The 17,732-nt window shown below is 31.2% G+C and overlaps 2 protein-coding genes across 2 annotated transcripts in view; both read left to right on the top strand.

The window, feature by feature from the left end:
- The first annotated feature begins 770 nt into the window (after positions 1-770).
- LOC6052346 (frequenin-1) overlaps positions 771-17,732 on the top strand; it is a 170,415-nt gene continuing 153,453 nt past the window's right edge. The window contains exon 1 of the mRNA XM_038266745.1: positions 771-1,772. The gene's annotated coding sequence lies outside the window, so the exon portion shown is untranslated. The remainder of the gene's footprint in view (positions 1,773-17,732) is intronic.
- LOC6053751 lies at positions 3,573-5,283 on the top strand. The gene is made up of 2 exons (XM_038266490.1): positions 3,573-4,503; positions 4,561-5,283. The coding sequence occupies exons 1-2, from the start codon at positions 3,589-3,591 to the stop codon at positions 5,281-5,283; spliced, it is 1,638 nt and encodes a 545-aa protein (XP_038122418.1). The 5' UTR covers positions 3,573-3,588.

The following is a 17,732-nucleotide window of genomic DNA, read 5'->3' as shown; positions in this document are numbered from 1 at the left end:
TTCTTAAAATTCTTAAAATTCTTAAAATTCTTAAAATTCTTAAAATTCTTAAAATTCTTAAAATTCTTAAAATTCTTAAAATTCTTAAAATTCTTAAAATTCTTAAAATTCTTAAAATTCTTAAAATTCTTAAAATTCTTAAAATTCTTAAAATTCTTAAAATTCTTAAAATTCTTAAAATTCTTAAAATTCTTAAAATTCTTAAAATTCTTAAAATTCTTAAAATTCTTAAAATTCTTAAAATTCTTAAAATTCTTAAAATTCTTAAAATTCTTAAAATTCTTAAAATTCCTTAAGTCTTAAAATTCTAAAAAAATTTAAAATTCTTAAAAACATTCAAATTCTTAAATTTTTAATTTTTTTAAAATTCTCCGAGAAGTGTGTGTCTTAAAAACAAAAATGAAAAAAAGTTGTTTCCCATCACTGCCTCCTCCTCACCAAAAACCCAGGTTCTCACATTGCGTAAGCTCGCGCGACTCCCCTGCCGATCTAGGCAGGCTCTGCTCCTCTTCCGTACGGCGCGGTGACGGCCAAATTCTTCATGGCCTACTCCACAAGGACAGACACACGGAACCAGAACCTTCCCAAAACAAAACCAACCGCCGTCAAAGCAAACGCTTTGACGGCGCAAGCTCGCGCCCATTTCCACGTGACTCCAGTTCGGTCACTCACCGAACCTTCGATTCGGTAACTCACTTTCGAGCTGTAGCTCAAAATTTTCTCCGGACCCCGTCGGGCACGCCACGGCCAGTTCCGGTGGCGGTGGCTTCTTCAGTTGGCTACGAGCTGTCAGAGCAGGCGGTGACACGCGGTTTTGTTTACGCGTGACGGTTGACGGGGTCTACACACGCACGCACACAGTTACACATCGTTACTTGAGGTGTGTAATTACACAACGCGATTGTTTCACGGGCCGCCGTGACTTTGTGAATTGTTGGCGTTGCTGGCCAACTGTCAACAGTTGGCGTCGCGTGGCTCTCACGGATTTCTGCAGCCGATTTGTCAAGGTGTGCTTTGTTGATTGCCGGCGTCACACAGCCTACTTTGCGGGGTGTGTGTGTGTGTGTGATAAGCAACCTTTTGTGCGAAGAAGTGAAAGGGTGAGTGAGAACAATAGCGAGGCGCACACAAGTGGCGCCATTGTTGTTGTTGCAGCTGTCAACGCGGAGAGGGGGACCGTGAACTTTCTTAAAGTTCGCGCTTGTCGAGCCGAATCGCGGCAGGCCTTGGGCGGCAAAGTGAATAACCTTGTTTTGCTTTAATCCTTTCGGATCGCCGCCGACAGTTGGCGACTGACAGCGCACAGTGGTTGTAATCGATTCCATCCAAAGTGCATCCGGCGGCGTGGGGGGAAAAAGGAAATAGAGAAGGAGGTGGAGAAGGAGAAGGAGGAAAAAGTGTGACGACGAGGGGTAGAGATAGAGCAGCGTGAAAAGCCTTCGGGAAGAGTTCGTTATGTAACGACGACGGTGGATCGGGCGAGATATAGAGCAACGCAAGGTGAAACTAACCTCAAAGATTCAGGTGGTAACGGAAGAGAAGAAAGGAAGTAAGAGTTGGCAGTACATAACACAGATTCTTGTGTAACTTGTGCGGATTTTAAAGAAGGAAAGCAACTTTTTCCTTCAACGGAAAAAAGAGAAAGAAAAAGGAGCAAACAAACGGGCAGAAATTTAAGAGTTTTGTGAAGGATTTTTATCGCGGCGAGACTGACGGCGAAATATCCGGAAGAGCGGTTGTGACAAGGAGACAGGATAGACGAGGCAGTGAAGGTCAGTTGAAGAGAAATTTCTTTACGTAATGAGACGGAATTGGGACAGGTTATTTTGGAGAAGAATGAACCCTGGGGAAAGTCAATTGAAACAATTTCATCAATATTTTATCTTGATTTTTGTTCTATTTTCTGACTTAACATTCTTTAAATTTATTCCGAATTTACTGAATTAGCTGTCAAAACAGGGTTCCAATAGTGGGACAAGCCCTTGAAAGAATAAGATTTCAATCACTTCCAGTTATAATAAAAAAAACAAAGTTTGAAGTGGAAATTTACGTTCTTAGATATTTTTGGTTGTACCGGGTAGCAATCAAATTGTCTAAGAATATTTAATAGACCATTGTGGCACCTTCTACAGCGTGGTACAGACCCATTATGCAATGCTATGCTATGCTAAATAACGAAAGTTTGAAAATCACAAAATTTCTTAATCACAAATATTCGCAATTTTGCGAAGTTAGAATTACGTTCACGAATGAAAGCGATTAAAAGTAATTCCAACCTAATTCTTGCAAAGAGATCACTTTTCGATTCTTTTATTTCTGGTAGAGAAAAATAGACCGAGAATGACAGAAGCTATAATCAGTTTCACAACGGAATTTGATTTGTCATATTTTTAAAGGACCTCTTTTAAAAAAAAAACTCTTGTTATAAACATTATTGGGATTACCTTGCAAAAATTTTTTTCATCGCAAAAATAGTATTAATTAAGATTTATAATAATATTTTGTAGTGATTCGCAATTCATATTGAAAATGTATTTTTTAGCTAAGAAAACAAAAAAACGCACCCAAAAAGCAAAAAAAAATAGAACTTGTTCTTTGAATTTAAAATCATTAAATATATAAGAATTTATTGCTATCATAAATATATTTTTAATACAATTTCAAAAGTTTAATTAGTTTGTTTACTAGAGTTTAATCTAGAGTTTTTTTTAAGGTCTGATAAGCTATTTGGTGACCTTTATTTAATTTTTAAAATTCTGACAGAAAAAAATAACATTAAAAAATTATAAGGTCGATGCAAAAAAAATAATAATATAAAAATAATATAACGATAATTTTTATTTTCTTGCGTTTTTGTAGTGTCCGAACACCGAAAATTGAATAAAGCTGAAAATATTTGCAATCAAACTTAAACAAGTGAAAAGTTATTATAAACGCAGGGGAAAGCATTTTAAATTGTTTTTAGCTGATTGCACTAAAAATTAGTTGAAACATTTTGAAAAATATTTTTTTGCCCCCTGATTTTCGGATCGTATTTGAAAGGGGGAAGGGGACACACATTTTTAAAATTCATCCTAAAAAGGAGAAACATTCCTTTTTGCAATAAAAAAACACAATTTATAAATTTTAATGAGTTTTTGCAAATGTTTTCTTCAGCCCGACCCATTTTAAAACCTAGATTTTTTTAGAGGTCCTATAATCATATGAAAGACTGTAGCTCATAGCTCCTTTAAAAAAAACTCTAGTAATAACCTTAGAAAAATTAAAATTAAAAAAAAGACCGATTTCGTAGAAAATTCAAGCGAAACAATGTAAATGAGCCAAAGCCGAAGTGTAAACAAAGAGTCTGTCCTGCTCGTTTCTAATGTAAACATTCACTGACGCAAGCAGTGAGTGTAAACAGTCAGCAATTAATCAGCTGAGTCAAGCGGTCGGTCAAACGGATGCGTCATCGACGCGTCGCACCAAAGCAACCTTGAAATCGTGATCTCACGAGAGAATAAGAGAGTTTGAAAGCAGCCTGCACAGATTGACATGTTGAACTCAAATTTGGGCCGTTCGAAGTGAGCGTGTTAGAAACTGTCAACAATGCCAGTCGAAGTTATACGATTGCAGCCTACTGCGACTCGTGGTCAGACTGAGGCGGTATTGGATCTGTTTGTCTGTGGTTGCAGTTTCAGCAAAGAAATGATCACCGCCGATCGTGCGAGCGATTCAGCGCCGCAAATTCCACCCGAAGTTTGGACCCTTATCTTCGAGCACTTGAGCTCCGCCGACCTGTCCCGGGCAAGATTGACCTGTCGCCGCTGGAACCAGCTCGTCGTCGGGAGCCCTTCGCTGCCGGGCAAATTCGAGCTGAAACTGCTCGAAAAAACGCTCCACCCGGAAAGTGATCGGATCAAAGATCTGCTAGCTTCGTCGACGATCCGATTTTCGCGAGTTTTACTCCATGGAAAAACGTTCATCGATGCCGGGGCGTGGTGGCCCCGGATTGGACGGAACTTGAAAGTGCTGGAGATGCGGAACCGGGTGATTGACATCGCCGATCTGCTCGAACTGCTGAGAGGGACGCCAAAGCTGAAGGTTTTGAAGGTTTGCTCGAAATACAGCGCGGAAGAGGAAATGATCCCGCAAATCGACTTCGAACTTGCCTCGTTGGAGGTTTTGGAACTGGAAACGGACTGTCCGGATGATTTATTGTGCATGCTCGCTCAGATGTGTCCACGACTGAAGAAATTTTCGCTGAATATTGTACCAATTGTTGGACTCGAGCCCGAATCAGTGTTACGGGAAGTGCTCGATTTCATCCGGACTGTGCGAAACTCGCTGGAAAGCGTTAGCGTTAGGGGTACCGAAGACAACTTGCTGGAGGAACTGCTCGACTTTGAAGGATTGCGCCTGAAACGAGTCTCTTTGGCGTGTTGTGACAGAGAAATTCTTTCGGAACCGGGCAAGGAGCAACTTTCAGTTGAGGAACTTCGCGTAAACATTTGTTCGGATGAGGTATAGAAACAAGCTTTTTTGAAAACATTGTTGTTTTATCAAAATCACATTTTCCAGGTACTCTGCAACATTGGCAAATCTCTACCAAACCTGAAGAAGCTTTCGTGTGGATTTTTCGAAAATCAATCAGCAATCGTTCGATTCCTTTCCTTTATGCCGAAGCTTAAGAGTCTCCAAATAGCCTCTCAATGGATTAAACAACGTGAATGTGGCTTAAAATTCCCCACCCTAAAGCATCACCAGCTGACCAGTTTGACCCTCCTGAACGGGAAGCACACCTTGACCTGGATTGAACACTTCCCGAATCTTCGTACGTTGAAGCTGCAAAACGCTGAAATTCCAAGCTGGCCGGACTTTTACGCAGCAATCGCGCTTCTAAAAGCTCTGAAAAGTGTCAAACTCAAGTGTGTCAAAGCCGACCAGCATAAGGAGCTTGAAGATTCGCCGATTGTTACCAACCTAAAAGATCTAAACGTCATTTGCTGTGACGTTTCCAATGCTTTTCTGGCATCACTAATTTCTTCGTGTCCAAAACTAGAGAATATTCACTTGGAAAATATGCAAATCGTAGATGACGACACGGTTCGAGCACTTTGCAATAGTTCCAAACATTTGAAAACCTTAAATTTTTGTGGCTTAACAAACGTTACTCACGAATCTGTCAACACCATTGCAAAGTACCGTCCACAGTTGGACAAGGTTTCGTTCGAGGAATGTCAGAACGTTACAAGGGAGGAAGTTGAAGCGCTGAGGAGGACTAACATTTACAAGGTACTGTGAAGGAAAAGGTGAAAAGGAGTAAATTTGGTCAATTTTGAAAACTTTGACAGACTTTGACAATTTTGACAACTTTAAAACTTTGACAATTTTGTCATTATGACAATTTAGACAATTCTGACAATTTTGTCATTTTTTTCAATTTTGACAATTTTGACAATATTGACAATATTGACAATTTTGTCAATTTTGAAATTTTTTACAATTTTGACAATTTAACAAATTTGACAATTTTGACCAGGAAATTTTTGTCCGATTTTTACAAAAACATCAGTTTGTTCCTAAAATAATGTCCCTAACAAAACTTCTTCATTGAAATTTTGAAATTCGAAAGTTGGTTTTTAATAATTATTGATATACCCCCTACAAAAATCGTTCCGGCACTTAGAAAATTTACGGGATCCGTATCACGATAAGATAATTTAGAAAACAATTAATTTAGAAAACAAATAGACGATTCTCGGATTAGTTTTCAAAAAGCCGTAAGAGCCATTGGCAAACAAAGTCCTTTTTGCATCGGGTTTCGACTTTCTTACGAAAAACCAACATCAAAAATGCTCGAGATTGTTCATCTAGACGTCCTTCAAATGCCCCAAACTTAAAATGAATTAAATTTTGTTTAATTTTAGAGAAAAACGAAAATTAGTGTTAGAGGTCACGGTGGCTCTTACGGCTTTTTGAAAACTCACCCGAGGATTGTTCCTTTTAATTCCGCTATATATTTTTAATATCTTGACAGATACGTATTTCGTCTACTACTTGCAGACTTCATCAGTGTTCTGTTCTCGACTGTCGAGAAATTCTGTCAATTTTGACAATTTTGACAATTTTGACCAATTTTGACAATTTTGACAATTTTGACAATATTGAAATTTTTAAAAATTTTGAAAATTTTAAAAAAATTGAATATTTTGAAAATTTTGAAAATTTTGAAAATTTTGAAAATTTTGACAATTTTGACAATTTTGACAATTTGGACAATTTGGACAATTTTGACAATTTGGACAATTTGGACAATTTTGACAATTTTGTCAATTTTGAATTTTTTTACGATTTCGACAATTTTAACAAATTTTACAATTTTGACAATTTTGTCAATTTTGTCAATTTTGTCAATTTTGTCAATTTTGTCAATTTTGTCAATTTTGTCAATTTTGTCAATTTTGTCAATTTCGCTAATTTTGACAATTTTGACAATTTTGACAATTTTGACAATGTTGACAATTATGACAATTTTGACAATTATGACAATTATGACAATTTCGACAATTTCGATAATTTTGACAATTTTCACAATTTTGACAATTTTGACAATTTTCACAATTTTCACAATTTTCACAATTTTTACAATTTTTACAATTTTTACAATTTTTACAATTTTTACAATTTTTACAATTTTTAATATTTTTATTTTTTTTAACAATTTTGACAATTAATTTTTTTTCAATTTTGTAAATTTTGTAAAGTTTGAAATATTTGTAAATTTTGTAAATTTTGCAAATTTTGTAAATTTTGTAAATTTTGCAAATTTTGTAAATTTTGGGAATTTTGTAAATTTTGTAAATTTTGTAAAGTTTGTAAATTTTGTAAATTTTGTAAATGTTGCAAATTTTGTAAATTTTGTAAATTTTGTAAATTTTGCAAATTTTGTAAATTTTGGGAATTTTGTAAATTTTGTCAATTTTGTAAATTTTGTCAATTTTGACAATTTTGTCAATTTTGTCAATTTTGTCAATTTTGTCAATTTTGACATTTTCACAAATTTCACAATTTTCACAATTTTGTCAATTTTGACTACTTTGACTTTTTGGACAGTTTTGACATTTTTTACATTTTTGTCATTTTTGACATTTTTGACAATTTTGAAAATTTTGTCAATTCTGTCAATTTTGTAAATTTTGTAAATCTTGTAAATTTTGTAAATTTTGTTAATTTTTTAAATTTTGTAAATTTTGTAAATCTTTTAAATTTTGTAAATTTTGTAAATTTTGTAAATTTTGTAAATTTTGTAAATTTTGTAAATTTTGTAAATTTTGTAAATTTTGTAAATTTTGTCAAATTTGACAATTTTGTCAATTTTGCCAATTTTGTCAATTTTGACATTTTCACAATTTTCAGAATTTTGTCAATTTTGACATTTTTGTCATTTTTGACATTTTTGACAATTTTGATAATTTTGACAAATTTTTCAATTTTGAAAATTTTGTCAATTCTGTCAATTTTAAAACTTCTGAAATTTTTTGTAAATTTTGCAAATTTTGCAAATTTTGTAAATTTTGTAAATTTTGTAAATTTTGTAAATTTTGTAAATTTTGTAAATTTTGTAAATTTTGTGAAGTTTGTAAATTTTGTAAATTTTGTAAATGATTTTTTATATTGTTCAGACAAAACCTGAAAATTGTTTCATGTGTGTGAATTTTAAATGAAATTGATAATTTCGAATGACAGTGTACACTTCTGTCAAAAAATCCTGTTTACACGCTCTTCGGGAAAACCACTCAAGTTGTGTAAATTGGAAAGTTTGATTAGAAAAAAAAAAAAAAAAAACAAAAAGAAAGAAGTTTAGATCACGAACCCAGGCATTTCCCGAAGATCCAAGTTTGAGCGGCTGCTGCTGATAAAATTTTGACGCACAATAAAAGCATTTCATCATCAAATAAAGGGGAAAACTTTTCCGCACAAGAAAGCGAAACTTTTCGCTCATCCTTCCGGCTTCTTTCAAGCTCTCGTCCAAAATTATATATGAGTATGAGTGTGTGTGTGTTTATGCGGGTGAGTAAAACTTTTTCTAACTCTCACAAACACACACACACACACATTGAATCGCTTCCCATCACTCATCCGCAGCCAAGGGATGAAAAAAAGTTATAAAGCTCATGTCACTTTTGTGTTATCCCGCTTGACTGTGTAGGTGCAGAGTGGGCTTAAAAAGAAGATCTTCAACAAAAAAAATACTGAGAAAAATCAGTGACCGCGATTTCCCCATACAAAACATCGGAAAATGCCCCTCTCGAGAATCGAATCCCCGAAAGTCAGCGCCCACTTCCTGGCTGTCATCCGGCGAGAAAAAGAAAACACCCCTCTAACCAAGGTAATCAATCATTTTCTTCAAGTGTGCCGTGGTTCAAGAAACCCGGTAGGCCACGTGGAACCCAACTCACACTCAAACACACACAGCCTACTTGATTTCAACCCGCACTTTGGTTTACAAAATGAGGCCGCCATTATGGTGGAGAGCCAGGCCAGGTTTGACGTTTGACGCGCGCGCTACTTACGCCCTTGACGCCAAGAGGAGCCACTTCGGAGAGGGTGTAAACAAGAGCTAATTAGTGTGCGGTAAGGGCGCAATTTCTTCCGGAAGGGGGAGACCAAGATGGTGGAATTTGAGGTTAGGACGAAGGAGTGACAGCTCGCGAAGCGAGTAAACAGGTTTGAAGTCAAAATTGAGTATGTTTTTACAAGCGTGTAGCGCGCTTTGACAGCTTGATTTGGTGGCAACCTGTAACGCGATTCTCTTGTTCTTTCTGTTTTCCAAGAAGTTTCCACGGTGGAAACAGATCGGTTTTAAAGCTAATTACCGGCACTTTGTAGTGCGTGACGTGATTGCTTGTTGGAATGGGGCTTTCAAACCTTCCCCTTTTCGCGAGAACATCCTGCCGTAAATTTTCGTTGATTGAATTTGTCGTTCCAGTTGACAGACAGCAATCCGGTTGCGGGATTTTTGCAAAAGTTCTAATTAGGGATCAAGTTGAGCATTGAAACGTGATATAATTATCTTCTTGTTTGAGAATGTTGATATTTTGTTCGGAAGGTTCTGTCAAACTTTGATTTCCAGTTTTACTGTAAATAGGAAAACGTAAACAAACTGATTGCTGCTTGTTTACACGCTGAACCAATGCTAATCAAAATTTGAGTCTACTATAACTTTTGCTGCATGGGTCGAACGTGCTTTTTCAATTATTTAAACAACTTTGACAACAACTTTGACGGCGCAAATTCCGCAAGTAATGCCAAGTGTTGCTTGGATCCTTCCTCCTCCCAACAATTTTACGCTCCGATGACTTTCCGACCGCTCCGGACTTCTCCGGAAGCCGGAAGCAGCTGTGAGCACGCGAACATTTATTCAACTGGTGGAAGCTTGGGGCACTCAAAGTTACGGCAGCTGTTGCCAGTTTACTCTGAGGGAACGTTCCCAAATTACGCGAAGTGCCAAAATTTGAAAATCTTGACGTTTCCGTGGTCGATCTGTCAATTCAAACGTTGCACGCTCGTCGAAAAAGAATTAAATTTGAGTTCAAATCGTATCTTTTGCTGCAAGAGTCTACAAATATTAGGGTTTCGTATGCCTGGAACGCTCCCCTCCTGTTACAAACCCACCATTTCCCAGAAAAAGAGTAATTATTAGTGTTGTTTACCTTCTACTTGTGTTGCACTTTCGCGAGAAAAAAAAAAGCACCCCTTAAGGGGGAGGGTGAAGAAGTGTTGCCACGACAAGTGTTGCTGTGCAACAGATATGAGCCGGTGTCCTCTTCGTCATGGCATGCTTCGCAGATTGTCATTCCCTTTTATTCGAGATAGCGCACAACAAAGTTGGCACCGTTGTTGACGCCGACAGCAAAAAGCGCGCTCACTTAATGTCATTAGCGCTTTCTTTGGGAAAAAGAATGCAAATTGGCGCCGCATGGCGGCGCCACCGTCAATGCATTAAAACTGCTCGATTTTTACCTTTCTCGAGTGCTTTACGATGCGATTGTTCAGTGATTGGTGACACCATTAAGGTAGACCAGACAATAAAACACTCTGATAAGTTTAATGGTTGTTCTAAGTAGGCTATGACATGAAAAAATCGGGTATGCTAATTGTCAAGGTTACTGCGGGTTGTTTTTGTAACAATTTTGACAGCAGTGTTGCCAAAATTTACAAATTTTGATAAGAAATGTCAAATTAAGTCAAATTTGATTAGCGTTTAATGTCTTAACTGTCACCGTTTGCTAATGTCAAACGATTTCGTAGCAGTGTTGCCAGTTTCTACGAAATAAATTGCAGCAAATTGAAACAACTTTCAGCAGCTGTTTGTTAAATTTCAATAAACTGCAAACAAACACAATCCAATTGAAACGAGCAGTTCGTTAGCAAACACACCACCACACAGATAACAAGATTCGTTCGTGCTAAGCTCATCCAATTTGTTTTCACTTTCTGTTACGCTCGGCAAAAATCAAATTAATTTTTAATTAGTATTAGAAAAAGCTAATGAAATCAACAACCTCCCCCGTTCTGGGACCGCGCCCGAAACCGCATCCAAGTAGGGTTTTTGGCTACTCAAAAGTGAGTAAAACAGAGAAGGCGAATAATCCGATCATGGCTTACCTAGATGGCGCAACCGAAGACGACGTCGTCGTCGGGAAACTGATTTGAATGTTTCGTTTTTTTTTCGCTGTTCGACAGAAATTTTTGTGTATTGCTCTCAATTAAGGCAGCTGCTTCGAACTTCTTTCGTTTCATTTTTTTTGCGGACTCGAGGAATATCGGCGCGATGCTGCACTTTGCAGCTCATCCTGGGCAACGATTTGGTTACGATGTATGGCGCATGCCAGTGTTGCCAGTCGTTTTTTTTTAGCTTTTTTTATTGAGTGATGAACAGAGCTTGATTTCTTTTTTCTCTCTTTTCGCGAGCGAAGAAAAAGTTTGGACGCGAAGTTATTAAATTATGAGGTAAGGGGCGGAGGAGAAATATCCTTTGTGAAAAGTTGGAGCCCCAACTGAGCTGAGAAAATTACTTTATGATGAACTTGTACTTGCTATAATTGGAAAGTTTTTCTTTTAAGTTGAGGGGGTTCTTCATCAACACCAGCCGGTTTTATTGATTTTATGTTGTAAACTTGTTTTGTTTGAGGTTTTATATTTCTAGACATGGTAATTTCATGGCAACACTGTTAATTACGATTGATTTTAGAATTTATGCTGAAGTTACAAAACTAAAAAAAAAATGTCAACATAGTCAAAATTTTCAAAATTGTCAAAATTGTCAAAACTGTCAATATTGTCAAAATTGTCAAATTTTTCAAAATTGTCAAAATTGTCAAAATTGTCAAAATTGTCAAAATTGTCAAAATTGTCAAAATTGTCAAAATTGTCAAAATTGTCAAAATTGTCAAAATTGTCAAAATTGTCAAAATTGTCAAAATTGTCAAAATTGTCAAAATTGTCAAAATTGTCAAAATTGTCAAAATTGTCCAAATTGTCCAAATTGTCCAAATTGTCCAAATTGTCCAAATTGTCAAAATTGACTTAATTGTCAAAATTGTCAAAATTGTCAAAATTGTTAAAATTGTCAAAATTGTTAAAATTGTTAAAATTGTCAAAATTGTCAAAATTGTCAAAATTGTCAAAATTGTCAAAATTGTCAAAATTGACAAAATTGTCAAAATTGTCAAAATTGTCAAAATTATCTAAATTATCTAACTATTCAAAATTTACAAAATTGTCAAAATTGTCAAAATTGTCAAAATTGTCAAAATTGTCAAAATTGTCAAAATTGTCAAAATTGTCAAAATTGTCAAAATTGTCAAAATTGTTGAAATTGTTGAAATTGTTGAAATTGTTGAAATTGTTGAAATTGTTAAAATTGTCAAAATTGTCAAAATTGTCAAAATTGACAAAATTGTCTGAGTTGTCAAAATTGTCAAAATTGTCAAAATTGTCAAAATTCTCAAAATTGTCAAAATTGTCGAAATTGTCAAAATTATCTAAATTATCAAAATTGTCAAAATTGTCAAAATTGTCCAAATTGTCAAAATTGTCAAAATTGTCAAAATTGTTAAAATTGTCAAAATTGGCAAAATTGTCAAAATTGTCAAAATTGTCATAATTATCTAAATTATCTAAATATTCAAAATTGTCAAAATTGTCAAAATTGTCAAAATTGTCAAAATTGTCAAAATTGTCAAAATTGTCAAAATTGTCAAAATTGTCAAAATTGTCAAAATTGTCAAAATTGTCAAAATTGTCAAAATTGTCCAAATTGTCCAAATTGTCCAAATTGTCCAAATTGTCAAAATTGATTTAATTGTCAAAATTGTCAAAATTGTCAAAATTGTTAAAATTGTCAAAATTGTTAAAATTGTTTAAATTGTCAAAATTGTCAAAATTGTCAAAATTGTCAAAATTGTCAAAATTGTCAAAATTGTCAAAATTGTCAAAATTGTCAAAATTGTCAAAATTGTCAAAATTGTCTGAATTATCTAAATATTCAAAATTTACAAAATTGTCAAAATTGTCAAAATTGTCAAAATTGTCAAAATTGTCAAAATTGTCAAAATTGTCAAAATTGTCAAAATTGTCAAAATTGTTGAAATTGTTGAAATTGTTGAAATTGTTGAAATTGTCAAAATTGTCAAAATTATCTAAATTATCAAAATTGTCAAAATTGTCCAAATTGTAAAAATTGTCAAAATTGTTAAAATTGTCAAAATTGGCAAAATTGTCAAAATTGTCAAAATTATCTAAATTATCTAAATATTCAAAATTGTCAAAATTGTCAAAATTGTCAAAATTGTCAAAATTGTCAAAATTGTCAAAATTGTCAAAATTGTCAAAATTGTCAAAATTGTCAAAATTGTCAAAATTGTCAAAATTGTCAAAATTGTCAAAATTGTCAAAATTGTCAAAATTGTTAAAATTGTCAAAATTGTCAAAATTGTCAAAATTGTCAAAATTGTCAAAATTGTCAAAATTGACAAAATTGTCTGAATTGTCAAAATTGTCAAAATTGTCAAAATTGTCAAAATTGTCAAAATTGTCAAAATTGTCAAAAATGTCAAAATTGTCAAAATTGTCAAAATTGTCAAAATTGTCCAAATTGTCAAAATTGTCAAAATTGTCAAAATTGTCAAAATTGTTAAAATTGTCAAAATTGTTGAAATTGTTAAAATTGTCAAAATTGTCAAAATTGTCAAAATTGTCAAAATTGTCAAAATTGTCAAAATTGTCAAAATTGTCAAAATTGTCAAAATTGTCCAAATTGTCCAAATTGTCCAAATTGTCCAAATTGTCAAAATTGATTTAATTGTCAAAATTGTCAAAATTGTCCAAATTGTCCAAATTGTCCAAATTGTCCAAATTGTCAAAATTGATTTAATTGTCAAAATTGTCAAAATTGTCAAAATTGTTAAAATTGTCAAAATTGTTAAAATTGTTAAAATTGTCAAAATTGTCAAAATTGTCAAAATTGTCAAAATTGTCAAAATTGTCAAAATTGTCAAAATTGTCAAAATTGTCAAAATTGTCAAAATTGTCAAAATTGTCAAAATTGTCCAAATTGTCCAAATTGTCCAAATTGTCCAAATTGTCAAAATTGATTTAATTGTCAAAATTGTCAAAATTGTCAAAATTGTTAAAATTGTCAAAATTGTTAAAGTTGTTAAAATTGTCAAAATTGTCAAAATTGTCAAAATTGTCAAAATTGTCAAAATTGTCAAAATTGTCAAAATTGTCAAAATTGTCAAAATTGTCAAAATTGTCAAAATTGTCTGAATTATCTAAATATTCAAAATTTACAAAATTGTCAAAATTGTCAAAATTGTCAAAATTGTCAAAATTGTCAAAATTGTTGAAATTGTTGAAATTGTTGAAATTGTTGAAATTGTTGAAATTGTCAAAATTGTCAAAATTGTCAAAATTGTCAAAATTGTCAAAATTGTCAAAATTGTCAAAATTGTCAAAATTGTCAAAATTGTCAAAATTGTCAAAATTGTCAAAATTGTCAAAATTGTCAAAATTGTCAAAATTGTCAAAATTGTCTGAATTATCTAAATATTCAAAATTTACAAAATTGTCAAAATTGTCAAAATTGTCAAAATTGTCAAAATTGTCAAAATTGTCAAAATTGTCAAAATTGTCAAAATTGTTGAAATTGTTGAAATTGTTGAAATTGTCAAAATTGTCAAAATTATCTAAATTATCAAAATTGTCAAAATTGTCAAAATTGTCCAAATTGTAAAAATTGTCAAAATTGTTAAAATTGTCAAAATTGGCAAAATTGTCAAAATTGTCAAAATTATCTAAATTATCTAAATATTCAAAATTGTCAAAATTGTCAAAATTGTCAAAATTGTCAAAATTGTCAAAATTGTCAAAATTGTCAAAATTGTCAAAATTGTCAAAATTGTCAAAATTGTCAAAATTGTCAAAATTGTCAAAATTGTCAAAATTGTCAAAATTGTCAAAATTGTTAAAATTGTCAAAATTGTCAAAATTGTCAAAATTGTCAAAATTGTCAAAATTGTCAAAATTGACAAAATTGTCTGAATTGTCAAAATTGTCAAAATTGTCAAAATTGTCAAAATTGTCAAAATTGTCAAAATTGTCAAAAATGTCAAAATTGTCAAAATTGTCAAAATTGTCAAAATTGTCCAAATTGTCAAAATTGTCAAAATTGTCAAAATTGTCAAAATTGTCAAAATTGTCAAAATTGTTAAAATTGTCAAAATTGTCAAAATTGTTGAAATTGTTAAAATTGTCAAAATTGTCAAAATTGTCAAAATTGTCAAAATTGTCAAAATTGTCAAAATTGTCAAAATTGTCAAAATTGTCAAAATTGTCAAAATTGTCCAAATTGTCCAAATTGTCCAAATTGTCCAAATTGTCAAAATTGATTTAATTGTCAAAATTGTCAAAATTGTCAAAATTGTCCAAATTGTCCAAATTGTCCAAATTGTCCAAATTGTCAAAATTGATTTAATTGTCAAAATTGTCAAAATTGTCAAAATTGTCAAAATTGTCAAAATTGTCAAAATTGTCAAAATTGTTAAAATTGTCAAAATTGTTAAAATTGTTAAAATTGTCAAAATTGTCAAAATTGTCAAAATTGTCAAAATTGTCAAAATTGTCAAAATTGTCAAAATTGTCAAAATTGTCAAAATTGTCAAAATTGTCAAAATTGTCAAAATTGTCCAAATTGTCCAAATTGTCCAAATTGTCCAAATTGTCAAAATTGATTTAATTGTCAAAATTGTCAAAATTGTCAAAATTGTTAAAATTGTCAAAATTGTTAAAATTGTTAAAATTGTCAAAATTGTCAAAATTGTCAAAATTGTCAAAATTGTCAAAATTGTCAAAATTGTCAAAATTGTCAAAATTGTCAAAATTGTCAAAATTGTCAAAATTGTCTGAATTATCTAAATATTCAAAATTTACAAAATTGTCAAAATTGTCAAAATTGTCAAAATTGTCAAAATTGTCAAAATTGTCAAAATTGTTGAAATTGTTGAAATTGTTGAAATTGTTGAAATTGTTGAAATTGTCAAAATTGTCAAAATTATCTAAATTATCAAAATTGTCAAAATTGTCAAAATTGTCCAAATTGTAAAAATTGTCAAAATTGTCAAAATTGTTAAAATTGTCAAAATTGGCAAAATTGTCAAAATTGTCAAAATTATCTAAATTATCTAAATATTCAAAATTGTCAAAATTGTCAAAATTGTCAAAATTGTCAAAATTGTCAAAATTGTCAAAATTGTCAAAATTGTCAAAATTGTCAAAATTGTCAAAATTGTCAAAATTGTCAAAATTGTCAAAATTGTCAAAATTGTTAAAATTGTCAAAATTGTCAAAATTGTCAAAATTGTCAAAATTGTCAAAATTGACAAAATTGTCTGAATTGTCAAAATTGTCAAAATTGTCAAAATTGTCAAAATTGTCAAAATTGTCAAAATTGTCAAAAATGTCAAAATTGTCAAAATTGTCAAAATTGTCAAAATTGTCAAAATTGTCAAAATTGTCAAAATTGTCAAAATTGTCAAAATTGTCTGAATTATCTAAATATTCAAAATTTACAAAATTGTCAAAATTGTCAAAATTGTCAAAATTGTCAAAATTGTCAAAATTGTCAAAATTGTCAAAATTGTCAAAATTGTCAAAATTGTTGAAATTGTTGAAATTGTTGAAATTGTTGAAATTGTTGAAATTGTCAAATTGTCAAAATTATCTAAATTATCAAAATTGTCAAAATTGTCAAAATTGTCCAAATTGTAAAAATTGTCAAAATTGTTAAAATTGTCAAAATTGGCAAAATTGTCAAAATTGTCAAAATTATCTAAATTATCTAAATATTCAAAATTGTCAAAATTGTCAAAATTGTCAAAATTGTCAAAATTGTCAAAATTGTCAAAATTGTCAAAATTGTCAAAATTGTCAAAATTGTCAAAATTGTCAAAATTGTCAAAATTGTCAAAATTGTCAAAATTGTCAAAATTGTCAAAATTGTCAAAATTGTTAAAATTGTCAAAATTGTCAAAATTGTCAAAATTGTCAAAATTGTCAAAATTGACAAAATTGTCTGAATTGTCAAAATTGTCAAAATTGTCAAAATTGTCAAAATTGTCAAAATTGTCAAAATTGTCAAAAATGTCAAAATTGTCAAAATTGTCAAAATTGTCAAAATTGTCAAAATTGTCCAAATTGTCAAAATTGTCAAAATTGTCAAAATTGTCAAAATTGTCAAAATTGTTAAAATTGTCAAAATTTTCAAAATTGTTGAAATTGTTAAAATTGTCAAAATTGTCAAAATTGTCAAAATTGTCAAAATTGTCAAAATTGTCAAAATTGTCAAAATTGTCAAAATTGTCCAAATTGTCCAAATTGTCCAAATTGTCCAAATTGTCAAAATTGATTTAATTGTCAAAATTGTCAAAATTGTCAAAATTGTCCAAATTGTCCAAATTGTCCAAATTGTCCAAATTGTCAAAATTGATTTAATTGTCAAAATTGTCAAAATTGTCAAAATTGTCAAAATTGTCAAAATTGTTAAAATTGTCAAAATTGTTAAAATTGTTAAAATTGTCAAAATTGTCAAAATTGTCAAAATTGTCAAAATTGTCAAAATTGTCAAAATTGTCAAAATTGTCAAAATTGTCAAAATTGTCAAAATTGTCAAAATTGTCAAAATTGTCAAAATTGTCCAAATTGTCCAAATTGTCCAAATTGTCCAAATTGTCAAAATTGATTTAATTGTCAAAATTGTCAAAATTGTCAAAATTGTTAAAATTGTCAAAATTGTTAAAATTGTTAAAATTGTCAAAATTGTCAAAATTGTCAAAATTGTCAAAATTGTCAAAATTGTCAAAATTGTCAAAATTGTCAAAATTGTCAAAATTGTCAAAATTGTCTGAATTATCTAAATATTCAAAATTTACAAAATTGTCAAAATTGTCAAAATTGTCAAAATTGTCAAAATTGTCAAAATTGTCAAAATTGTTGAAATTGTTGAAATTGTTGAAATTGTTGAAATTGTTGAAATTGTCAAAATTGTCAAAATTATCTAAATTATCAAAATTGTCAAAATTGTCAAAATTGTCCAAATTGTAAAAATTGTCAAAATTGTCAAAATTGTTAAAATTGTCAAAATTGGCAAAATTGTCAAAATTGTCAAAATTATCTAAATTATCTAAATA

The sequence above is a fragment of the Culex quinquefasciatus genome, chromosome 1, assembly GCF_015732765.1.
Source record: "Culex quinquefasciatus strain JHB chromosome 1, VPISU_Cqui_1.0_pri_paternal, whole genome shotgun sequence".
Taxonomy (NCBI): domain Eukaryota; kingdom Metazoa; phylum Arthropoda; class Insecta; order Diptera; family Culicidae; genus Culex; species Culex quinquefasciatus.
This window is presented reverse-complemented; position numbering and strand designations above follow the sequence as displayed.

Bases quoted from the DNA above. Each gene is read 5' to 3' on its own strand.
- LOC6053751 (XM_038266490.1), top strand. From the start codon at position 3,589: ATGCCAGTCGAAGTTATACGATTGCAGCCTACTGCGACTCGTGGTCAG. The intron at 4,504-4,560 runs GTATAGAAACAA...CACATTTTCCAG, and splicing joins TAAACATTTGTTCGGATGAG to GTACTCTGCAACATTGGCAA.